The sequence below is a fragment of the Ranitomeya imitator genome, chromosome 3, assembly GCF_032444005.1.
Source record: "Ranitomeya imitator isolate aRanImi1 chromosome 3, aRanImi1.pri, whole genome shotgun sequence".
Taxonomy (NCBI): domain Eukaryota; kingdom Metazoa; phylum Chordata; class Amphibia; order Anura; family Dendrobatidae; genus Ranitomeya; species Ranitomeya imitator.
The window spans coordinates 527,716,067-527,743,700 of record NC_091284.1 but is presented as its reverse complement, the minus strand read 5'-3'; the positions used below and the strand labels follow the sequence as shown (position 1 = coordinate 527,743,700).

The 27,634-nt window shown below is 41.7% G+C and overlaps 1 protein-coding gene across 7 annotated transcripts in view; it reads left to right on the top strand.

The window, feature by feature from the left end:
- Window positions 1-27,634, top strand: part of MSI2 (musashi RNA binding protein 2) — a 973,036-nt gene that overhangs the window by 918,627 nt on the left and 26,775 nt on the right. For 3 of the 7 annotated variants that reach the window (XM_069757784.1, XM_069757782.1, XM_069757781.1), the window contains one exon: window positions 17,994-18,202. The exons of 3 other annotated variants lie outside the window; for them this stretch is intronic. In XM_069757784.1, the coding sequence (XP_069613885.1) occupies window positions 17,994-18,202 (209 nt within the window). The remainder of the gene's footprint in view (window positions 1-17,993; window positions 18,203-27,634) is intronic. One more of the 7 variants, XM_069757783.1, reaches the window with a different exon arrangement.

Sequence of the window (27,634 nt, the reverse complement as noted above, 5' to 3'; positions counted from 1 at the left end):
AGAAAAAGATTTTTCAAATTTAGAAACACAAGACATCCAAGGGCACACTATTTCAAATGACCTTACCAACTTACAGAAAAGGATTGCTAAAAATGACAAGTGTCATAGAAAGTAGGAACATGCAGCATGGGTACACAACGCGTTTTTGCTCACAAAGAGCCTTCATCAGGTGTATAGCTATAAACGCGTTGTGTATCCATGCTACATGTTCCCACTTTCTATGACACATTTTTAGCAATCCTTTTTAATGGACATGTAGGTTTTTTTTTTTATCCTTTGTGAATAAACCAAACATTTTGGAATAGCAAAGTGTTCCCCTCAGTTTGGTTATTCAGTCGGAGACAAGGCAAAGTGATCTTGCTCCCTATATATTCTCGTTTCCCCTTAGAGTGGTCACTGCCTTTCACTTCAGTGAGATTATCTATCCTTCCTTTCTAATATCTCACTGAGCGATCTTTACTCAAGCTGGACATGGTCAGAGCTGTGCCGTTCTACTGCACTGTCACTGCCCCGTTCAAACAAGCAGATTCTTTGTATGTCATCCCAGAAGGCCCTCACAGAGGCTTGTCATCCTCTGTGACTACCATTGACTCAAGGTTCCCCCATCTTGGGCCCCTATTTCCCTTGTCCTGGCGCCATGTCTTGGGCCCGCTATGTGCCTTGTCCTGGGCCCCATATATATTCCTTTTGTTTTGGGTCCCATCTGCCCCTTGGCTCCTTATGCCCCTTGTCCTGGGCCCCATATATATTCCTTTAGTCCTGGGCCCCATATCTATTTCCTTTGGCCCTTTACACCCCTCATCCTGGTCCCTATATTGTCCCTTGTCCTAGGCCCCATATATATTCCTATTGTCTTGGGCCCGTATCATGACACATCCACAGAAGTAGGAGAGAAAAAAAAGTTTCTGCTATTTTTAGGCTGGACGGCAATATCCATGGCTCCTTACCAGCCTAAGAATACCAGCCCCCATCTGTGTAAGCAAGGCTGGTTGTCAAAAATGGGGGGGGACCCTATGCCGTTTTTTTAAATTATTTAAATAATTAAAAAATACGGCATTGGGACCCCTCTATTCTTGATAACCAGCCTTGTTGAAGCTGACAGCTGAGGGTTGCAGCCCCCAAATGTGAGTTTTGCCTTGCTGGTTATCAAAAATACAGGGGAACCCACGCCATGTTTTTTTTTAAATTATTTTATTTACAGCACAGGAGCCGACTAATGAATACTCCCATCAGCCTCTCCTGCTCTCATTGTTGTTATTGGCAGCAGGCGTCGAAGGATGGGAGCAGTAGTCCCATCTGCTGACACCAGTGACCAGAGTAAACTTTATACCTCCGATCACAGCTGCTCTCGCGCTGTCTTTTCACAGCGTGGAAACCGCGGCTGTCTGACTAGTGGGGATGATTTAACCGCCAATCAGAAGCATTGTTTGCTGCACTGTCATGCACGTGACAACGTGGCAAACACTGGATTTTCGGGCCTCCCAATTCAAGTGAATGAGGTCCAGGTGCGGGTACTGTTCTGGTACCCAAATTTTTTGTAACTGTTTGGCTGAACCTGTTGGACCCGAACATCCAGGTGTCCACCCATCTCTAATCCTCATGCTTTCTCTCTGAGTGGCTTAGTGTGAGTAGGCTGGATGTAGCCTGTTGAGGAGACTTTTTTTTTCTTAGGTGTGTTCTTAGTGTCAGCCTCCTGGTGGCAGCAGACTTCATCCATGTTTTACTGTGAGTACCAAAATTTTGTTTTTATTTGCTAGGTCAGCCTGCTGGCATGTATCCATCTAATATAGGGGATTGTCAAGCCTTTAACATTGTGCTATCATCTATTACATGAAAAACTGTTTACAACAGATTTTGTGATTGTCATATTGCTCCGTTCATAGCACAGAAGTTGCTTGCGTTAAACTGACTTTGCAGCCAGTGCTTGAGGAAATTATTTTCCTTAATGATCGAGCTTGCCATGTGTTTTTCAAAAAGAGATCTACAAGGCAACCAGATTGTTTAAAAGAGAAATTGTATGACAAGAACTTTTATCTAAGAAAGCGCTTTTAACAGCAACTCTGTCTCACTTTGTACTACTTATGGCCAAATATTTGCAGTTGTTGACTGCAGACTGGTTGGAAGCATTCTTGTTGGACAGTTTGAGGTCATTAGCTAACCAAGAGTGACTGACTAAGGCTGTGTGCACATGTCCAGTAGTGATCCGCTGTAACAGATCTAGCAGCAATCTGTTGGCAAAAATGTTGTGTAGACACAACTTTTGGATGTTTTTAAATAACTAATCTACCGTATATACTCAAGTATAAGCCGGTACACTTAATTGTGCCACAAAAAACTGTCACAAGACTCGAGAATAAGCCTTGGGTGGGAAATGCAGCAGCTACTGGTAAATTTCAAAAATAAAAATAGATACCAATAAAAGTAAAATTAATTGAGACATCAATAGTTTAAATGTTTTTGAATATTCATATTATATCAGGAGCCCCATATAATGATCCATAAAGTTCATGATGGGCCCCATAAGATGCTCTATACAAAAAATATGTCCCATATAATGCTGACAAAGGTTAATAATGGCCCCATAAGATGCTCAATAGACTAATATGCCCCATATGCTGCTTCATAAAGGTTGATGGCCCCATAAGATGCTCCATAGAATAATATGTCCTGTATGCTGCTGCAATTAAAAAAAAAAAAAAAAAAAAAAGACATACCCACCTGGCCAGTTACCGGTGTCCTGAGCAGGCGGGGACACCGGTGCGCTATGGGGGCCCCTTGTGGGAGTCGCCATTGGCTCAGGCCTCCAGCACTTGCGATATTCACCTGTCCCCGTTTCACCGCCGTGCACCACTGTCTTCCGGGTCTTTGCAGTGACTGTTCAGGCAGAGGGTGCACACTAAACACGTCATCACGCCCTCTGACCTGAACCTCACAGCCAGAGGACGCGGGAGACAGAGCCCAGCAGTGGAACGGGGACAGGTGAATATTGCATACTCACCATCCCCCGTCATAGTTACCCGCTCCTGGCGCGGTCTCTGCTTCTCAGATGGTCTCTGGCACCTGCAGCTCTTCTGTGTTCAGTGGTCACATTGTACCGCTCATTTAAGTAATGAATATGCACTCCACGCCTATGGGAGTGGAGACGCGTCCATATTCATTACTTTAATGAGCGGTACCACGTGACCTCTGAACACAGGAAGAGCTGCCGGCGCTGGAGACCATCTGAGAAGCAGAGACCGCTCCAGGAAGGGGTGAGTATGATGTGACAGCTGCCCCTCCCCCGCCGACCCCCTGGTATAATGACTCAAGTATAAGCTGAGAGTGGCACTTTCAGCCTAAAAAAAATGGGTTGAAAATCTCGTCTTATTCTCGAGTATAAACGGTATGTTGGATCAATTTTTGTTAACATTCAAGTCTATGGAACTCAGATCCCCTAATTAGTCATTCATTTTTCTTTAATTCATAATGAATCAATTTTTTGCTTATTGGATCCAGTAAATATGAAATGTATCCTAAACAAATGAAAGAAAAAAAGATGGCTAATTAACGAACCTGTTTTCTATCATCTTCAATGTTACAAAAAAAAAAAGAAAAAAAAAAGGACCCTGTGAAGCTTGAAAAAGTGGATTAAATCTGCGCTGCTAGCACCCCAGTGATTGGTGCATGTCCTGATGAAGAAGTGTGACTCTTCGAAACGTGTTGACCAATAAACCGCATTTCTAAGTATCTCATCTCCTGCTCATCACTGGGCCGCGGGTAGAGCAGATGTAATCCATTTTTTTTTTAAAACTTCACATGTTTCTTTATTCCATGTATCTGCAGCAGCCTCCTTCTAAGTTTTTACAAGGGTTGGGACTAAACAATCACAGCAGGTAAGCAAAATGTCCCTTTGTCTCCATTATCTTGTCTGGTAGAAATGGTTTTATTGTCGCTGTTTGTCTTTCCATTCTCTTTGGTTAAAAAATGGATGGTTAAAAAAGGATCCACCAGAGATCAGTTATTTAAATCTACACAACTTTTTTTGCCAATGGATTCCTGCTGGATCCATTCTAATGGATCACTACTGGACATGTGAAGCTAGCCTTATTGGACATGAATACTGGTTGGTTGGAATGATCACCCGATTGGCAGGATCATGGCACTTTTTAGTCGTCCTCTTATCTACAGCACATAAAACACTTTCAGCTAATAGTTTTATCCACTGGAAACGAATAGTGCATGAATTGCCTACATGCTACATTCGCCCCATTCCCATATAAGTCGCATTTTTATAAATGGTGGAGAAGTTGCTGAAAGCAACTAGTTTCCAATGCTGTGAAGTTGTCAAATCGTTATAGCTAAGCCGTGGAACACTTGGCCCACTGTTACATGTTCCCATCCATTACTCTTCCCTCATTTGCCAGTGTGGAATATATTAGTAATCTCATTGCACTTGTGGACCAGCAGCACCAATGATTTGTTAACTTAATAACCGTAGCTATGATAGATGTAGTGTTGTAGAAACCGCAAAGGACTGTTTATTAAATCATATTTTCCTTTCTCCTTGCTGTAACGCGATATATTTATTATCTGGAAATATCTCTTTCTAACACCTGTAGGTAGGGTTTTCAACCCTGTTATTTATTTGCTTAATGCATCGACTTGTACATCCACCACTCCCGTGGAAAATGTAGAGTATAATGAATGTGTAGGAGTGATTTTGTCACAGACATAATTTCCGCATTCAGCTCTGTGATCAGTGCGAATGAATACAGCATTGTATGAGCGTTCAATGAACTAAAATGACTCGACTCTGTTATCACTTACTTTAAATTATGAGGTTTGACTATAAACACACACTCCAGCATAATTTTATTCATAGCTTGACATTTTACTCTTACAAGTCTCTTTCTTCCGTTTTTTTTCCAAATGATCACAAAATGTATTTTATATGACTTATTTTCTAGCACAAACACTATTATTGATTGACTTCATCAATGCTACAACAAAGTACAGGGCATTTTAATGTAGTTTATAGTTGAAGAAGATTGCAGGAAATTTGGGTTTCACATTTCATCACTGTTTTGCTGAATTTATGGTCAAACGTTAAATGTATTTAGATACTTATCATGTACTTTGCTTTTTTTATTGTGTGGCAGTCTTTAACCCCTTCATGACCCAGCCTATTTTGACCTTAAAGACCTTGCCGTTTTTTGCAATTCTGACCAGTGTCCCTTTATGAGGTAATAACTCAGGAACGCTTCAATGGATCCTAGCGGTTCTGAGATTGTTTTTTCGTGACATATTGGGCTTCATGTTAGTGGTAAATTTAGGTCAATAAATTCTGCGTTTATTTGTGATAAAAACGGAAATTTGGCGAAAATTTTGAAAATTTCGCAATTTTCACATTTTGAATTTTTATTCTGTTAAACCAGAGAGTTATGTGACACAAAATAGTTAATAAATAACATTTCCCACATGTATACTTTACATCAGAACAATTTTGGAAACAAAATTTTTTTTTGCTAGGAAGTTATAAGGGTTAAAATTTGACCAGCGATTTCTCATTTTTACAACAAAATTTACAAAACCATTTTTTTTAGGGACCACCTCACATTTGAAGTCAGTTTGAGGGGTCTATATGGCTGAAAATACCCAAAAGTGACACCATTCTAAAAACTGCACCCCTCAAGGTACTCAAAACCACATTCAAGAAGTTTATTAACCCTTCAGGTACTTCACAGCAGCAGAAGCAACATGGAAGGAAAAAATGAACATTTAACTTTTTAGTCACAAAAATTATCTTTTAGCAACAATTTTTTTATTTTCCCAATGGTAAAAGGAGAAACTGAACAACGAAAGTTGTTGTCCAATTTGTCCTGAGTACACTGATACCTCATATGTGGGGGTAAACCACTGTTTGGGCACATGGTAAGGCTCGGAAGGGAAGGAGCGCCATTTGACTTTTTGAATGAAAAATTATCTCCATCGTTAGCGGACACCATGTCGCATTTGAAGAGCCCCTGTGTGCCTAAACATTAGAGCTCCCCCACAAGTGACCCCATTTTGGAAACTAGACCCCCCAAGGAACTTATCTAGATGCATAGTGTGCACTTTAAACCCTCAGGTGCTTCACAAATTGATCTGTAAAAATGAAAAAGTACTTTTTTTTCACAAAAAAATTATTTTTGCCTCAATTTTTTCATTTTCACATGGGCAATAGGATAAAATGGATCATAAAATTTGTTGGGTAATTTCTCCCGAGTATGCCGATACCTCATATGTGGGGGTAAACCACTGTTTGGGCACACGGCAGGGCTCGGAAGGGAAGGCGCGCCTTTTGACTTTTTGAATGGAAAATTAGCTCCAATTGTTAGTGGACACCATGTCGCGTTTGGAGAGCCCCTGTGTGCCTAAACATTGGAGCTCCCCCACAAGTGACCCCATTTTGGAAACTAGACCCCCCAAGGAACTTATTTAGATGCATATTGAGCACTTTAAACCCCCAGGTGCTTCACAGAAGTTTATAACGCAGAGCCATGAAAATAAAAAATAATTTTTCTTTCCTCAAAAATGATTTTTTTAGCCTGGAATTTCCTATTTTGCCAAGGGTAATAGGAGAAATTGGACCCCAAATGTTGCAGTCCAGTTTGTCCTGAGTACGCTGATACCCCATATGTGGGGGTAAACCACTGTTTGGGCGCACGGCAGGGCTCGGAAGGGAAGGCACGCCATTTGGCTTTTTAAATGGAAAATTAGCTCCAATCATTAGCGGACACCATGTCACGTTTGGAGAGCCCCTGTATGCCTAAACATTGGAGATCCCCCACAAATGACCCCATTTTGGAAACTAGACCCCCAAAGGAACTAATCTATATGTGTGGTGAGGACTTTGAACCCCCAAGTGCTTCACAGAAGTTTATAACGCAGAGCCATAAAAATAAAAAATTATTTTCTCAAAAATGATCTTGTAGCCTGCAATTTTTTATTTTCCCAAGGGTAACAGGAGAAATTTTACCCCAAAAGTTGTTGTGCAGTTTCTCCTGAGTACGCTGATACCCCATATATGGGGGTAAACTACTGTTTGGGCACATGCCGGGGCTCGGAAGTGAAGTAGTGACGTTTTGAAATGCAGACTTTGACGGAATGCTCTGCGGGCGTCACGTTGCGTTTGCAGAGCCCCTGATGTGGCTAAACAGTAGAAACCCCCCACAAGTGATCCCATTTTGGAAACTAGACCCCGAAAGGAACTTATCTAGATGTGTGGTGAGCACTTTGAACCCCCAAGTGCTTCACAGAAGTTTATAATGCAGAGCCGTGAAAATAATAAATACGTTTTCTTTCCTCAAAAATAATTATTTAGCCCAGAATTTTTTATTTTCCCAAGGGTTACAGGAGAAATTGGACCCCAAAAGTTGTTGTCCAGTTTCTCCTGAGTACGCTGATACCACATGTGTGGGGGTAAACCACTGTTTGGGCACACGTCGGGGCTCAGAAGGGAAGTAGTGACTTTTGAAATGCAGACTTTGATGGAATGGTCTGCGGACGTCACGTTGCGTTTGCAGAGCCCCTGGTGTGCCTAAACAGTAGAAACCCCCCACAAGTGACCCCATTTTAGAAACTAGACCCCCCAAGGAACTTATCTAGATGTGTGGTGAGCACTTTGAACCCCCAAGTGCTTCACAGACGTTTACAACGCAGAGCCGTGAAAATAAAAAATAATTTTTCTTTCCTCAAAAATGATGTTTTAGCAAGCAATTTTTTTATTTTCACAAGGGTAACAGGAGAAATTGGACCGCAGTAATTGTTGCGCAGTTTGTACTGAGTATGCTGGTACCCCATATGTGGGGGTAAACCACTGTTTGGGCACACATCGGGGCTCGGAAGTGAGGGAGCACCATTTGACTTTATGAATACAAGATTGGCTGGAATCAATGGTGGCGCCATGTTGCGTTTGGAGACCCCTGATGTGCCTAAACAGTGGTAACCCCTCAATTCTAACTCCAACACTAATCCCCCACACCCCTAACCCTAATCCCAACTGTAGCCATAACCCTAATCACAACCCTAATTCCAACCCTAACGCTAAGGCTATGTGCCCACGTTGCGGATTCGTGTGAGATTTTTCAGCATCATTTTTGAAAAATCCGCGGGTAAGGGGCACTGCGTTTTACCTGCGGATTTACCGTGGATTTCCAGTGTTTTTTGTGCGGATTTCACCTGTGGATTCCTATTGAGGAACAGGTGTAAAACGCTGCGGAATCCGCACAAAGAATTGACATGCTGCAGAAAATACAACGCAGCATTTCCGCGTGGTATTTTCCGCACCATGGGCACAGCGGATTTGGTTTTCCATAGGTTTACATGGTACTGTAAACCTGATGGAACACTGCTGCGGATCCGCAACGGCCAATCCGCTGCGGATCCGCAACCAAATCCGCACCGTGTGCACATAGCCTAATTCTAAAGGTATGTGCACACGCTGCGGAAAATGCTGCGGATCCGCAGCAGTTTCCCATGAGTTTACAGTTCAATGTAAACCTATGGGAAACAAAAATCGCTGTACACATGCTGCGGAAAAACTGCACGGAAACGCAGCGGTTTACATTCCGCAGCATGTCACTTCTTTCTGCGGATTCCGCAGCGGTTTTACAACTGCTCCAATAGTGAACTGCAGTTGTAAAACCGCAGCGAAATGCGCAGAAAAACGGTAAATCCGCGATAAATCCACAGCGGTTTAGCACTGCGGATTTATCAAATCCGCAGCGGAAAAATCCGAAGAGGAACAGAATACGTGTGCACATACCGAAACCCTACCCCTAACCCTACCCCTAACCCTACCCCTAACCCTACCCCTAACCCTACCCCTAACCCTACCCCTAACCCTAACCCTACCCCTAACCCTACCCCTAACCCTAACCCTAGTTCTTACCCCAACCTTAGTGGAAAAAAAAAATATTATTTTTTTTTTATTGTCCCTACCTATGGGGGTGACAAAGGGGGGGGGGGGCATTTACTATTTTTTTTTATTTTGATCACTGAGATGGGTTATATCTCAGTGATCAAAACTCACTCTGGAACGAATCTGCCGGCCGACAGATTCGGCGGGCGCACTGCACATGCGCCTGCCATTTTGGAAGATGGCGGCGCCCAGGAAAGAAGACGGACGGATCCCGGGAGGCCAGGTAAGTATAAGGGGGGGGGAGATCAGGGCACGGGGGGGGCGTCGGAGAACGGGGGGTGGATCGGAGCATGGGGGGATGGATCGGAACACGGGGGGGGGTGGATGGAGCACGGGGTGGGGGATCGCTGTGCAGGGGGGTGGATCGGAGCATGGGGGGGATCGCTGTGCGGGGGGGGGGATCGCTGTGCGGGGGGGGGGGAGGGGGGGTTTGATTGGAGCACGGGGGGTGTGAGTGGAGCATGGGGGAGCGGACAGGAGGACGGGGTAGCGGAGCACAGGACGGAGGGGAGCGGACCACAGATCGGGGGGCTGGGGGGGCGATCGGTGGGATGGGGTGGGGGCACATAAGTGTTTCCAGCCATGGCCGATGATATTGCAGCATCGGCCATGGCTGGATTGTAATATTTCACCAGTTTTTTAGGTGAAATATTACAAATCGCTCTGATTGGCTGTTGAAAGTGAAACTGCCAATCAGAGCGATCGTAGCCACGGGGGGGTGAAGCCACCCCCCCTGGGCTAAACTACCACTCCCCCTGTCCCTGCAGGCCGGGTGAAATGGGAGTTAACCCTTTCACCCGATCTGCAGGGACGCGATCTTTCTGTGACACAGCATATGCGTCACAGGTCGGATTGGCACCGACTTTCATGACGCATACGCTGTGTCACAGGTCGGGAAGGGGTTAAAAGTCAGTCCTAGCAGTTGTTTAAAATGGCCATTCCTTTCCCTACTATTTGTGTACTATTGTTTTGTTGTATATATATATATATATATACCATATTTTGTTTCGGTGTCCATGTTGGCTCACCATAAATCTATCCCACAAGTGGCTCCTGTTTGATCCTATTTGTATGTTTTTTTCCAAACATCTCAATGTTTTTAAGTAAAGCTCGCTTATTCCAAAAAAAATGGACAAACTTCTGTTCTTCTGCCCTGTACAGGCAATTGTATTTAATAAGGGGGAACACTCCTTGTATTGGCCAGAGTGGAGAACTGTTCAGTAATGCTCTGCTTGCAAATAGTTTGAACAGCTCTTGACGCATAGGGCAACAACACAATAGGGCCCAATTCATCCGAAGTACCAGGATGCCATAAATTATATTTTTAGTATCCTGAGATAACCTCTTTAATAAAAACCTGCTATTGGATTAATTCTGCCTGTACCACGAGCAGCAAAAATCAGACTCTGGCTGCACAATGGGAGACATTTATGTTTTACTAGATGATGATGATTCTAACGCATCGGGTATTCTAGAATATGCATGTCCACGTAGTATATTGCACAGCCCACGTAGTATATTGCCCAGCCACGTAGTATATTGCCCAGCCACGTAGTATATTGGCCAGCCACGTAGTATATTGCCCAGCCACGTAGTATATTGCCCAGCCACGTAGTATATTGCCCAGCCACGTAGTATATTGGCCAGTCACGTAGTATGCACTATATCCCTGTTAAAAAAAAAAAAAAGAATTAAAATAAAAAGTAGTTACATACTCACCTTCCGGAGCCCCCGGATCGAAGCAACAGATGCTCCTTGCGTGCTCCGGTCTGAAGAGTGCATTGCGGTCTCGCGAGATGATGATGTAGCGGTCTAGCGAGACCGCACGTCATCATCTCGCGAGACCGCAATGCACTCTTCAGACCGGAGCGCGCAAGGATCATCGGTAACCGGCCGCTTCGATCCGGGGGCTCCGGAAGGCGAGTATGTAACTATTTTTTATTTTTTTTATTATTTTTAACATTAGATCTTTTTACTATTCATGCTGCATAGGCAGCATGAATAGTAAAAAGTTGGTCACACAGGGTTAATAGCAGCGTTAACCGAGTGCGTTACACCGCGGTCAACGCTGCCATTAACTCTGTGTGAGCGCTGACTGGAGGGGAGTACGGAGAGGGCACTGACTGCGGGGAGGAAGGAGTGGCCATTTTTCCGCCGGACTGTGGCCGTCGCTGATTGGTCGCGGCAGCCATGACATGCAGCTGGCGAGACCAATCAGCGACTTGGACTCCATGACAGACAGAGGCCGCGACCAATGAATATCCGAGACAGACAGACAGACAGACGGAAGTGACCCTTAGACAATTATATAGTAGATTGTAAAATTCTGCAGCATTACAGAGTAAACGTACCTATGAATCTCAACTGACAAGAACGATGCAAAGGTTCGCCTTTGGTCAAAGGAGCATCGAAAGGAAACTCTGACACCAGGCACAACGCGTTTCAACGGAAGTACCGTCTTCATCAGGTCTTTTCCTATGGACACACAAAGGGGAGAGACCGGTCATTCAACTGGAACAGTCACGCAGCAGTGTCGGATTCATGGTGCCTGAAGTTGGGGCAGCATGAATCTGATGAGTTTCCCTTTACCACCCAAAATCAATAGATACATTGTAACCAACATCAATTGCGTTCTGTCTACAGTTGTGTGAAGTGTTGCAACACTAGTCAACAGCCAAATATAAGTTTTGATATTTTTTTTCCCTGGCGAAGGATAGTGACAACAGAACAGTTAATGTTCCTGAATGGTGAATTCCTCCCCCAACTCACAGAAGTCCTGTGGCTGATGCAGCATGTATATTGTAAGAAACAAGCAAGTGATATCAATGCCTTATACGAGTAAGAACACGCTAATTAGGATTTTTTCATTATTATTATTTGTCTTTAATTGCTCTTGTTTGTATTTAATCACATCTCTTCCCATTCAATGGAATCACTGCTCTTATACTGTAACTAGTGGGTGTTTATTTACTGTCTGCTTGGGTACTTGTAAATCCCAACATTTCTTCATCCCCTCACAAATGGATGGCAGCTGCATTTAAAAATGCAAAATTTGGGTGTTAGATTTAGTTCCTATATGAAGACAAATTGTTAGAGATGTCACGGTACGGTTGCAGGATTTCTCAGGGAAAGGCGCTCCTTCCCTATCCCTCATGCTAGTGGCAGCTTAGTCTATTCCTGTCCACCGGATTACCCCAGAAGGTGGAGATGCTGGGGTCACGTGCCTTGCTATGCTCCTAACTTGCCCCTATCTGTTCCCTCCCCCACTCAGGATGGTGTGAGGCCAAAGTGTATAGGATTATACTAACCAGACAGACAAGGGAAGACAAACAGGGATAAATGAAAACTGTATTCGTAAAAAATACACTTCACAAACAACAGAGTGGGACACAGGGAGGGTAAGGTAGGTAAAACCAAATGGGAGATGATGAGGATGAACACGCAAACCAATTTCATGCAGAAATCTCCAGAACTACCAAATGCTGAGGCAATCCTAGTGCAGTCCGACATTATACGTACACTCATAGACATATATAGGTGTGCATGGTCCAGTTATCACATGCACTAGCGGCATGCTGCGATTTTTTTTTTCTTGTTATGCTGAATCGGCATGAGAAAAAAAAATCGCAGATGTGCACTAGTATAACATTATGCCGAGTGCTACCCGATACAACATACATGAGCTCCTCCGTGCCCCTTATCAGTGTTGTGTCTGTCTTTTGTTTGTTTTCTAAGTGCAGAGCACCTTTTCTATGAAATGGTACCCAAAACTGAATTGCATATTCCAGATGGGGTTGTTTTAATACTTTATATTAAAGGGTTTTTATACAAACAAAATACATTTTAGTTAATAGATTTTGGAATAATAATAAGTTTCACAAATTTATGTTTAAAATATTTTTTTCCAGTACTGTGATAATCTTTTAAATGTTTCCGCACTGTTTAATGGCTATGTCTGATCATACCACAACTCCTGGGTGGGGGTGAATGCAAAAGAGGATACAGACAGGACAGCAGAGGATTTTAGATTATTCATTTTGTGAGGTAAAACATTTCACTGCCTGTTTTTAAGCAATGTCTTACCTCAAAGAAATAGTCAGCTGTGATCCCATTCTCTGTCTGTAAACTTTTTTGTTTCCACTCCTGCCCCGGAGATGTGGTATGATCAGACCATGTCCCTGCACGATCAGACACAGCCATTACACAGTACATAGGGCCACATTTATCTCGGCACAGAAACATTTTTTTTAAAACACATCGAATTGCTGAAGTTATTATTATTCAAAGATATATTGATTAAAATTATATTTGTTAGTGGGAAAACTCATTTTAATCCCTGCTCCGCAAGTCCATGCCTCCTTTAATGCAAGACAATATCTTGCTGGCTTTAGAATCCACTGATTGTTATTGCATGTTCTTATTTAGTGATCTACAAGTATGTCCAGATCCTTCTCTACAAGTGACCCTCCTAGTTTTACTCCCCTGTAGAACATATGGTGCCCTCAAGTTATTAGTACCAAGACACTTAATTTAAGGTTATCCACATTGAGCCTCACCTGCCAAGTGGATGCCCTAAAAGTTAGTTTGCCCAAGATAATTTTCTATAGACTGCTCTGTACTAGTTTTGGGGTCATCTGCAAAAATAGAAACAACACTATTAATCCTATCTTCTATATCATTAATAAATAAGTTGAATAATAGCAGACCCAATGCTGAGCCTTGTAGTACAGCAGCATATCTGCATTTTTCACCAGGCAATGTGCTGCTGAGAACAATGATTTTTGTTCTGGCCTTAACAATCCAATTACTTGATGAATATGCAGCATTTTGCTTGTTTAGTATAATACACCCCATGGTCCTCCACATAGTATAATGCATCCCATAGTCCTCCATACTGTATAATGCACACCCCATAACCCTCAACATAATATAATGCACCCCATAGTCACCCATATTGTATAATGCAAACCCCATAGTCCTCCACATAGTATAATACATCCCATTGTGCTCCATATTGTATAATGCACACCCCATAGTCATCCTCATAGTATAATGCATCCCATAGCCCTCCATATTGTATAATACACACCCCATAGTCCTCCATATAGTATAATGCATCGCATAGTCCTCCATATTGTATAATGCACACCCCATAGCCATCAACATAGTATAATGCATCCCATAGTCCTCAATATTGTATAATGCTTGCCCATAGTCCTCCACATAGTATAATGCATCCCGTTGTCCTCCATATTGTATAATGCACACCCCATAGTCTTCCATATGGGCAGCATGGTGGCTCAGTGGTTAGCACTGCAGCTTTGTGTTGTGTTGAACCTGCAGTTATTCTTTAAAGTATGTGTCTGGTCCTTTAAAGCAGAGGTCCCCAACTCCAGTCCTCAAGGCCCACCAACAGGTCATGTTTTCAGGATTTCCTTAGTCTTGCCCAGGTAATAATTGCATCACCTGTGCAATGCAAAGGAAATCCTGAAATCATGACCTGTTGGTGGGCCTTGAGGACTGGAGTTGGGGACCTCTGCTTTAAAGCATTGTGAAATTCTCCTTATTTATGCCTGTCGTGCCCAATACACTTAGATGTCTGTGATTTACTTTTGTTTATTATCCGATAAGAGTACTTCACTTGTGGCTATGGAGCAGATATCTATGTAGTCTCCGAGTACATTTGTGCCTTAGGCATCACTTCTTCCGCCAATCCCAATTTTTGTCATTGAAATGAAACTGCAGCAGCCTTTCCATTTGGCATTAAAATTCTACTTGGCAAATAGATTGCCTTAATATGTTTCATAACATTAGATTATTATAGTTTCACATCTGCTAAATAAATTGACTGCTTTCTATGTAAGCTATTGAAAGCTGCTGTGCCCTTTAGCTGTGTTAGATTTTATCTAAAGAGCTCGGCCGTTGTATCTCTCTATATTTAGAATAGAAGTTAGTTTTTTGTGTATGATCACATTACAAAGAAGGGACTAACCTGTTTTTTCTGTATTGATTATGGGGTATTGTAGCTATACACTTTCAATAGTGTCTCTGCATTTAGTGTTTTGAAAAACAATTTGTAATTCAATATATTCATTACTTTAAGAAGGATCAGCCTTCTCTTCCAGTCCTTGCTTTTTAATGTTGCTTTTAATCCATGTCACCCATAATCTAAATCTAGCTGCACATGCTCTGTTGTTCATCAATGATATTCGTGTACAGTGTGGTTTTTAGTTGTTGGCAAAGTCGCATATGTGCATATTCCCCACATGCATGTTGCAACATGGCAGTCCTTCTCCTGATCTTGCACTATTCAATTATTCCGGCGCCTGAAGATGAGGCACACCAATTTATTCCCCTACCCAAGTGATGCAGCACAGGGGGAGACGAGACATTTTGCCAGTGGTTGCAGAAAGCCCACTTACAAGTGAATAGAGCTGCTGGAGCTCCCTGCAGAGTTGGTGGTTAGAAGTCATGTGAAACCGTGAAGAGAACACCATGCTAAAAGCATCAATATAGCATAGCATATTTATTCTCTGGATTGGTGGGGTTCAAGAGGTTGGACATTTACCAAACATGAAGATGGCCATTATGCCACCAGTTTACAAGATAAGACCCAGTAACCAGTTTGAGAAAGTTATGCCTCTACAGACTTTTTGCAGGCAATTCGATAGCCTCTAGACCTGGCTTATAAATTGACTTCCGTCATGTAACTGTCCATTACAGGTGAAGTGTGATTAAAGCTTTTTTGAGATTGTGCTAAAGCCTTCCAGTGAGGGTATATATTGGGAAGAAAGCTTCGATGAATACCACTCTAGAATCAAACATTGCCATATGTCATACTTGGCCGTCCATGTAAAAGAAACTACTTAACACCAATGTTTTTTTTTACATATTTTTTGGTCTGATCTCCTCTCATCTATTTCTCAACACACTTGAAAAATCCTCAGCTGTGTGATGCTGACAAAGGAGGACTCATCTGTATGTGTGTCCTACCCTGGTTCATTGATGGCATACTCAAGTGTATACAGACTGAGCCATTGATGACAAATACTTTACAACTGTATACAGATCGAGCCATTGATGGCATATACAACTGTATACAGACTGAGCCACTAATAGCATATACAACTGTATACAGACCAAACCATTGATGCCATATACAACTGTATACAGACTGAGCCACTGATGGCATATATAACTATATACAGACTGAGCCATTGATGGCATATACTTTACAACTGTATACAGATCGAGCCACTGATGGCATATATAACTGTGTAAAGACTGAGCCATTGATGGCATATACAACTATATACAGTCTGTGCCATTGATAGCATATACAACTGTATACAGACTGAGCCAGTGATGGCATATACAACTGTATAAAGACCGAGCCATTGATAGCATATACAACTGTATACAGACCGAGCCAGTGATAGCATATACAACTGTATACAGACCGAGCCAGTGATGGCATATACAACTGTATACAGACCGAGCCAGTGATGGCATATACAACTGTGTACAGACTGAGCCACTAATGGCATATACAACTGTATACAGGCCGAGCCACTGATGGCATATACAACTGTATACAGACCGAGCCAGTGATGGCATATACAACTGTGTACAGACTGAGCCACTTATGGCATATACAACTGTATACAGACCAAACCATTGATGCCATATACAACTGTATACAGACCGACCCACTGATGGCACATACAAATGTGTACATACCGAGCCACTGATGGCATATACAACTGTATACAGACTGTGCCATTGATGGCATATACAACTGTATACAGACCAAGCCAGTGATGGCATATACAACTGTATAAAGACCGAGCCATTGATGGCATATACAACTGTATACAGACCGAGCCAGTGATGGCATATACAACTGTGTACAGACCGAGCCACTGATTGCATATACAACTGTGTACAGACCGAGCCACTGATTGCATATACTTTACAACTGTATACAGATCGTGCCATTGATGGCATATACAACTGTATACAGACCGAGCCAGTGATGGCATATACAACTGTGTACAGACCGAGCCACTGATTGCATATACTTTACAACTGTATACAGATCGTGCCATTGATGGCATATACAACTGTATACAGACCGAGCCATTGATGGCATATACAACTGTGTACAGACCGAGCCACTGATTGCATATACTTTACAACTGTATACAGATCGTGCCATTGATGGCATATACAACTGTATACAGACCGAGCTAGTGATGGCATATACAACTGTATAAAGACTGAGCCATTGATAGCATATACAACTGTATACAGACCAAACCATTGATGCCATATACAACTGTATACAGACCGAGCCAGTGATGGCATATACAGTACAACTGTGTTCAGACAGAGCCATTGATGGCGTATACAACTGTATGCAGATAAATTCCCATGGTGTGAACAGGCAGATGGGATTTTTACATGTTTGTGTTTGTCTAGAGGCATGTATTTGGTTGATTTCAGCATATATCATAGATTTTATTATTTTTGGTGGCTTTAACTTTTTATAAATGAATAATTGATAAAATGTAGTTGTAATTCTGTCTTCAAACTAATATGTCATCAAATGAAACTCGCTTCATTATGTTAGCACTCAGTTCCTTTGTAGTTTGCATGGGATGTGAATGCTGTGTCTCTGTACCAAGATCTGTCATGAGAAAGGGAAAATAAAACATGATTGCATGATCATAGACTACAACGTTTGAAAACCTTCTTTCCCCTGTATGTATTGCTTTTGTTTAATCCTGGTTCATCAGTCTTCAGTAATAGATGATTTCTTTTCAATGTATGTAGTTGAATTTTATTTTTAAGTTTGTCCAGTTGTTGTGTGCTCTAATATTTTCCTCTATGAGTATGCTCTTGTTCTGCATGGCCTTGATTGAGTGTTTAAGGTCAAGCCAAGACTATTTTCTCTAGTGTTTGGTTGTTTATGGATTGTTGTCTTTTGTCTGTAATAACTCAGCATGCCATGCTTCTGCTCTCATACTTGGCTTTATTCTCTGCACACCAGTCCTGAATAGCTACAGTGCTCAACCGAATTATGGCGCACCCGCTTCCCCGGCAGGCACCAACCCAGCTCGACCTGGTGGATTCCCAGGGGCTAACAGCCCTGGCCCTGTGGCGGATCTCTATGGAACTGCTAGTCAAGATTCTGGTGTTGGTAACTACATTAGTGCTGCAAGTCCTCAACCAGGCTCTGGTTTTGGCCATGGAATTGCTGTAAGTTTCTTGATTATTTATTTATTTTTTAATATTTGACTTGATTTATAAGGTCATTGAGATCGAGCTGTAAAGGGATGAGTATTTACTAGAATGTATTTTTCTACCTGAATTTTTTTTTTTATTCCAACAGACATGGACAATGTGAACTTTAGCTTGGAGTTTGAAGTTCCTTAAAAAAATTATCATAGTACCCATTCAGAAACCTCTGTATACTTCAGATCTACTTCATATTCCATACTGCCCATCATGGCAAACCATTGCTACAAAGCACCTGGGGGCACTAGGTATCATTGTGAAAACCACCAAGTTGACATAGGGGAATCTATAGGACAGACAATGTTTCCATGTGATAATTTTTACAAATTAGTTCTCTTTCGAGAAAAAAAACAAATGTCTCTCTGTTGCTAGTCTGTGGATGTAGCTACTACGTAAGTCAATGTCTGTCCCTTTAACCATCATTGCTACTTGACTTAGGATATTTAGCCAAACCAGAGTGTTCACCAAATGGAAAAGACAGATAGCTACCTCCAGTGCGTGGCACAAAGGACCAAGCTTTATTCCTCTTGTAGGAAAGCTAATTGACATAAATAGGCCCATTAATTGCTAAAGATAGTTATAGAATTATGAAGTGCACTAGTAGAACTAAACACATTGAGAGATATATTACAAGTGTAGGAATTATCTAGCATAATCTAGTCTTCTGTTTTGAAGTGTAACCATAATATATTCTGGTTTACCCCTTGTAACCAATAACATCTATTTGTTACCTAAATGCACAGTTTTACATTAGAATCCTCACTTAACCTATTGGCACACAATAGTATTGTCTTATATTGGCTGCTGACATCATTAAAAGACTTATTTTAAGACTGCACACTTCACTGCCCAAGATATCCCTTCCATTACAAAAGTAACAGAGAACCATTGGCTCATATCCATTCATCCAGTAAGGTCACAGCAAATGTCTTTACCCAATAGTTGGTCTTTAACCATAGTATTTAACCTTTACTGCCCACCCCAATAAATTACTAATTGGAATTATACAATACATCCTTTATGTGAGCTTATACTGGTACTGTGGAGAAGTGGGTGAGGAATTACAAAATGTCATTTTTGTCATTGCTGATAACATTTTATGTATCTTAATGTGTTAATCTATTTCTACTAAGTGTTGTACTTAGAGCATTATGCATATCATAGAGATAAACCATATCAAGGGCCTCTAAATGTAATCCTATTGATGCACTTCCAAAAGCTTGCATACAATATTCTAATATCTGAAATACAGTAAGCTTGAACACCAAATGTTGTTATACCAGTGTAGGCGATCAGCAATGCCCGTTCTGGAGAAGTCTGGATAGTATCGAAAATAGTGTACATTTTCCTTGTTACTTTGCTCTAGTATCCACTCCAGGCATTGAAAAGAAATCTGCAAACACAATACGGCCCATTATTGTGTCTACAGCACACACGTGTATAATCATGGAGTTTCAGGTTTCTCTGGCTGTCTACTAAATAGTGACTTCCCTGGCCCACCTTATCCAACATCAAATTACCCGTATATACTTTGAGTATAAGCCGACCCCTCCTAATTTTGCAATAAAAAACTTGGAAAACCTATTGACTCGAGTATAAGCCTAGGGTGGAAAATGCAGCAGCTACCGGTAAATGTCAAAAATAAAAATAGATACCAATAAAAGTAAAATTAATTGAGACATCAGTAGGTTAAGTGTTTTTGAATATCCATATTGAATCAGGAGCCCCATATAATGCTCCATAATGTTCATTATGGCTACATAAGATGCACCATACGAATTAGGCCCCATATAATGCTCCATACAGTTCATTATGGCCCTATAAGATGCTCCATATACAAATATGCCCCATATAATGCTCCATGCAGTTCTTTATGGCCCCATAAGATGCCCCATATAATGCTCCATTCAGTTCTTTATGGCCCCATAGATGCCCCATATAATGCTCCATGCAGTTCTTTATGGCCCCATAAATGCCCCATATAATGCTCCATGCTGTTTTTTATGGCCCCATAAATGCCCCATATAATGCTCCATGCAGTTCTTTATGGCCCCATATATGCTCCCTATAATGCCCCATGCAGTTCTTTATGGCCCCATGTAATGCTCCATGCAGTTCATTATGGCCCCATAAATGCTCTATATAATGCTCCGTGCAGTTCATTATGGCCCCATAGATGCCCCATATAATGCTCCATGCAGTTCTTTATGGCCCCATAGATGCCCCATATAATGCTCCATGCAGTTCATTATGGCTCCATATAATGCTCCATGCAGTTCTTTATGGCCCCATGTAATGCTCCATATAATGCTCCATGCTGTTTTTTATGGCCCCATAAATGCCCCATATAATACTCCATGCAGTTCTTTATGGCCCCATATATGCTCCCTATAATGCCCCATGCAGTTCTTTATGGCCCCATGTAATGCTCCATGCAGTTCATTATGGCCCCATAAATGCTCCATATAATGCTCCGTGCAGTTCATTATGGCCCCATAGATGCCCCATATAATGCTCCATGCAGTTCTTTATGGCCCCATAGATGCCCCATATAATGCTCCATGCAGTTCATTATGGCTCCATATAATGCTCCATGCAGTTCTTTATGGCCCCATGTAATGCTCCATATAATGCTCCATGCAGTTCATTATGGCCCCATATAATGCTCCATGCAGTTCTTTATGGCCCCATAGATGCCCCATATAATGCTCCATGCAGTTCTTTATGGCCCCATAGATGCTCCATATAATGCTCCATGCAGTTCTTTATGGCCACATAGATGACCCATATAATGCTCCATGCAGTTCATTATGGCCCCATAGATGCTCCATATAATGCTCCATGCAGTTCTTTACGGCCCCATAGATGCGCCATATAATGCTCCATGCAGTTCTTTATGGCCCCATAGATGCCCCATATAATGCTCCATGCAGTTCTTTATGGCCCCATAGATGCTCCATATAATGCTCCATGCAGTTCTTTATGGCCACATAGATGACCCATATAATGCTCCATGCAGTTCATTATGGCCCCATAGATGCTCCATATAATGCTCCATGCAGTTCTTTACGGCCCCATAGATGCGCCATATAATGCTCCATGCAGTTCTTTATGGCTCCATAGATGCCCCATATAATGCTCCATGCAGTTCTTTATGGCCCCATAGATGCTCCATATAATGCTCCATGCAGTTCTTTATGGCCCCATAGATGCCCCATATAATGCTCCATGCAGTTCTTTATGGCCCCATAGATGCCCCATTTAATGCTCCATGCAGTTCTTTATGGCCCCATAGATGCTCCATATAATGCTCCATGCAGTTATGGCCCCATAAATGCTCCATATCATGCTCCATGCAGTTCATTATGGCCCCACAGATGCCCCTTAGATGCCCCATGCAGTTCTTTATAGCCCCATAAACGCTCCATATAGCATTGTGCCACATGTAATGCTGCTGCTGCACTAAAAAACAAAAAAATGACATACCTCTCGTCGCTGCCCGCTGCTCCTCAGCGTCCTGTCTCTCTGCATTGACTGTTCAGGAAGAGGGCGGCGCGCATACTAATACGTCATCGTGCCCTCTGACCTGAACAGTCACTGCAGAGGAGGCGGAAGACGAGGCGGCGGTGGAATGCGGAAAGGTGAATATGAAATACTCACCTGCTCCTGGCGCGGTCCCTGCATGTCCCACGGTCTTCGGGAGCGGCAGCTTCTTCCTGTAGTGAGCGGTCACATGGTACCGCTCATTACAGTAATGAATATGCGGCACCACCGCTATGGGAGTGGAGTCCACATTCATTACTTTAATGAGCGGTACCAGTGACCGCTGAATAGGGGAAGAAGCTGCAGCGCCCGAAGACCGTAGGACATGCGGGGACCGCGTCAGGAGCGCTGGGAGCAGGTGAGTATTTGACAGTCGTCGCTCCCCCTCACCCGCCGACTTCCCCCCGCCTTCCATGACTCGAGTATAAGCCGAGAGGGGCACTTTGAGCTGAAAATCTCGGCATGTGCTCGAGTATATACGGTACATGTGTTTTCACCAATCTGTACTTGCCAGCTTCTAATACACAGATGATTATATTTCAACTTCCTGCAGGCAAAAATAATTTATGACAGTGATAGATGCAAAGGGCCCATGTTGCTCTAAAATCATGGAAAGCCACCCTCTAATAATGGATGTGCAAATTTTAGGTTGATATAAGATTAAAAAAAGTTAAAATGGGGGAATTCAAAATAATTCCTGAGTTCATTATATTTTTATATGGAATGCATTGTTATACACCTTTAAGTTTCACCTTAACGTCATACATCTTAGGCCTCATTCAGATGTCCATTTTTTTTGCTCATACATGAAAATAACAGACCGATTTTCATTAGATCGTCATCCATATGCTGTTTGTGCCTTTCACGGACCAATAGATTTATAGGTGATTTTGATCCTATGATCAAAAACGGATATGTTTTTCGTGATTTTTTTTTTTTTGTGGAGACACGGTCCTCAGAAAATGCAGACATGAGAGCAACACTATGACCTAGAATGGATATGTGTTCTATCTATAAAATTCATGAATATAACTTGTAAGTGAAAAATGGATAGCTGAATGAGGCATTATTGTTATACTTTACCTTACACACATTATTGTTATACTGTACCTTACACATCTTACCATCATACTTTACCCTACAGTCCTTACCATTATACTTTACTTTCTATACCTTACCGTTATACTTTACCTTACACACCTTACATTATACTTTAACTTAAAATTATACTTCACCTTACCATTATACTCTGCCTTACACACCTTACCATTATACTTTACCTTACCATTATACTCTACCTTACACACCTTACCGTTATACTTTACCTTCTATACCTTACCATTATACTTTACCTTCCTTACACACCTTACCGTTATACTTTACCTTCTATACCTTACCATTATACTTTGCCTTCCTTACACACCTTACCATTATACTTTACCTTACCATTATACTTTACCTTACCATTATACTTTACCTTACACAACTTACCGTTATACTTCACCTTACACACCTTACCATTATTTCTTTACCTTACACACCTTACCGTTATGCTTTACCTTATACACCTTACCATACTTTACCTTACACACATTATTTGTATACTTTACCTTACACATCTCACCATTATACTTTACCTTACAATCCTTACCGTTATACTTTACTTTACACTCCTTACCGTTATACTTTACCTTCTATACCTTACCATTATACTTTACCTTCCTTACACACCTTACCGTTATACTTTATCTTCTATACCTTACCATAATACTTTACCTTCCTTACACATCTTACCATTATACTTTACCTTCTATACCTTACCATTATACTTTACCTTCCTTACACACCTTACCATTATACTTTACCTTTCATACCTTTACCTTATACACCTTACTGTTATACTTTACCTTATACACCTTACCATTATACTTTACCTTACACACATTATTTGTATATTTTACCTTACACATCTTACCATTATACTTTACCTTACAATCCTTACCGTTCTACTTTACTTTACACTCCTTATCATTATACTTTACCTTCTATACCTTACCATTATACTTTACCTTCCTTACACATCTTACCATTATACTTTACCTTACAGTCCTTACCATTATACTTTACCTTCTATACCTTACCATTATACTTTACCTTCCTTACACACTTTACCATTATACGTTACCTTACCATTATACTTTACCTTCCATACCTTTACCTTATACACCTTACTGTTATACTTTCTTACATACCTCGACCTTTTACTTTACTTTATACACCTTAATATTTATTTTCCTTTCAGGAAGAGGTTATAGCAGTTATCTTTTCAGAAGATACATGATTACAATGACAGGGTATACCTTTTTGCACAGCTGATAAAGCATCCACCAAACACAATAAATGATGCCAATGATGACCCTGTTCTCTATTCCTTCACAATGAACTTTGCACAGGCTCATTAAACTCTTCAATAAAAAAGACAGGGTTTGGATCTGACTATTTTAGCTATGTACATGTTATTTCCTGAAACACAAGCAAAGCATGGGTCTAAAAAAAAAGTCCCATTGGCCAATGTGAAAATTGAGATTTTTATTTTAGATTTTTAATACAGATTGTGATATGTAGAAAAAAAATCCATTTTTTTTAAATAAATGTAACACATTATCCTGATTTGGTCATTTTTTGATTACAGCTTCTCTTGAACATCCTTCTACAATACCTTTGGCAATCAATCCTTATACGTTACCTTTTACATTATCTTTACACCTTAACTTTTCATTTCACCTTGTACACCTTAAAGGTTATCTAAGCAAATAAAAATGCACAAGTCTATTAGATTCACAAGTCTTCCCTTTCAGATCTCTATGTAATAAAATTTAGACCATCTTATACCTCCTGTTACAGTTAAGTCTGTTAATGTTATCATCTTGAATGTGTTTTAACCATGTTTCTTGGATAAAGCCCTTGAATAGTAGGCACTGATTTTTTTTTTTTTTAACATATGCATGCATTTTTGTGATTTATTCTATAATAATTTTAAATTGTGGCTGTGTAATTGTATAAGACTTAAGGTACCGTCACACTAGACGATATCGCTAGCGATCCGTGACGTTGCAGCGTCCTCGCTAGCGATATCGTCCAGTGTGACAGGCAGCAGCGATCAGGCCCCTGCTGTGCTGTCGCTGGTCGGGGAAGAAAGTCCAGAACTTTATTTCGTCGCTGGACTCCCCGCAGACATCGCTGAATCGGCGTGTGTGACACCGATTCAGCGATGTCTTCACTGGTAACCAGGGTAAACATCGGGTAACTAAGCGCAGGGCCGCGCTTAGTAACCCGATGTTTACCCTGGTTACCATCCTAAAAGTAAAAAAAACAAACAGTACATACTTACCTACAGCCGTCTGTCCTCCAGCGCTGTGCTCTGCACTCCTCCTGTACTGGCTGTGAGCGTCGGTCAGCCGGAAAGCAGAGCGGTGACGTCACCGCTCTGCTTTCCGGCCGCTGTGCTCACACAGACAGTACAGCGCTGGAGGACAGAGGGCTGTAGGTAAGTATGTAGTGTTTGTTTTTTTTACTTTTAGGATGGTAACCAGGGTAAACATCGGGTTACTAAGCGCGGCCCTGCGCTTAGTTACCCGATGTTTACCCTGGTTACCGGCATCGTTGGTCGCTGGAGAGCGGTCTGTGTGACAGCTCTCCAGCGACCAAACAGCGACGCTGCAGCGATCCGGATCGTTGTCGGTATCGCTGCAGCGTCGCTAAGTGTGACGGTACCTTTACTGTGAATTACTAACCTGTTACAAAAACTATGACAAAATAAACTTTGTTGTACTGCTATGCTACTTTGATCTATAAATCTGGATGAAAATGTATCTTGGTCTATTTGCATGCATTTTTCATTTTCAGACTGCAAAGTTTGCTGTATGATGGCATGGATGTGCATTTAATTATTCAGAGGCTGCCAACCTTTCTTCTATTATGGCCAAACATAATTGTGTAGCAGTCACAGTAAAACCAAATTTTTGAATTGGAGAAGTGGCAGGTGACAAACAATAGGACTTATAGTTGTCAATGGTTGCAAAACACAAGGATTCACGTGCATTAAAATAAGTTTTTATTTTACCCTTTTGCTGTCTTTTGTGCAACAGCAGCACTAGTACTAAAATATTAAGGATTGCATGAAATGGCTCCATTGTCCAAGTTTGCACTTATTCTTTTGAAAAAATATGTTCTATAATGAGGGATTTTAATACATTGAAAAGCTCACTACGCACAGTCCAATTCCTCTTTTTATTCAGTGATCTAGACCACTGATTTGTTTATATATGGTCAAATATTGAGAACTTTTAACAATCACAAACACTTTTTAGAAAATGTCTTGAACTCTTGACCAGCCCTTCACTTTTCTGATTGAGAGTTGGGAAGAAATCATGGTTAGAAGTATTGTCAGCAATGCACGGTCTATGGGTAACCTCACTCATTGGCCCATTAGGTTTCTTATATAAAGTTATGGTAAATAAAGCAGAGAAAAGAGCTGACCGCACCACCAAACTTGCACGCTGTGAACACACCAGCTAATCTGCTCCAGCTGGCCCGCTGATCTCGGGTGCTTGAACCAATGAAGAAGTGCTAGCAACGATCAAACCAAGAAAGAAAAGCGGCAGCACTCACCAATCTTCAGTGCAGGTATTTCTTTATTGCATAAATCTTCACGGCACAGGGGTGTATGTACAAAGGAATGTGATAGCTTGAACGACGGCCGTTTCGCGCCGGCCTGGCGCTTCAACGGGTCAGGCCTGCACGAAACGGCCGTCGTTCAAGCTATCACATTCCTTTGTACATACACCCCCGTGCCGTGAAGATTTATGCAATAAAGAAATACCTGCACTGAAGATTGGTGAGTGCTGCCGCTTTTCTTTCTTGGTTTGATCGTTATATAAAGTTATACCCGATTGTAAAACTGTCCACTCAAAACTAGTTTTTGTATTGATCTCAAAAAGAGCTTTTTCGAGGCAAAATTTATCTTTGATGTGTAGAGATGGGCGAACCCGAACAGTAAAGTTTGGCATCCGTTCCAAACACCTACTGTTCGGGCATGGACACCGAACACTTCACCAGGAAGTCCATGTCACTGTTCGCTTCGGTCCTCTGAACACTGGGTGTTTGTTGTGCTGTCATTTGCATGGCAGCGTGGCAAACACTGTTTCTGTAAAATCATCACGACCGGTCAGACAACCGCGGTTCCCACGCTTTCAAAAGACCGTGTGAGCATGCAGCTGTGATCGGAGTTATGAAGTTTACCTCCCGTCAATGGTGTTAGCTGATGGGACTACTGCTCCCAACAGCTAATACCTGCTTCCACTAATAACAGCGAGAGCAAGAGCCGCTGATGGGAGTATTCATCAGCCGCCACCCACACTGTAAATAAATAACTAAAAGAAAAACTGTTATGGGTTCACTGTATTTTTGATAGCTAGCCATGTAAAACTCACAGCTGTGGGCTGCAACTCTCAGCTGTCAGCTTCAGCAAGCTGGTTTTCAAGAATAGAGGGGTCCCCACCCCAATTTTTTTTTAATTATTTGAATAAATAATTAAACAATAGTGTGGGATCCCCCCTTTTTTTGACAACCAGCCAAGCTAAAGCAGATGATTCGGGGATGGTATTCTCGGGCTGGTATTCTCGGGCTGGTATTCTCAGGCTGGTAAAGGGCCATGGATATTGGCCCCTCCCAGCCTAAAAATAGCAGACTGCAGCCACCCAGAAATAATTGCATCTAATAGATGCGACAATTCTGGCGCTTTGCCTGGCTCTTCCCATTTGTGGGGTTGATGTCACCTTTGTATTGTCC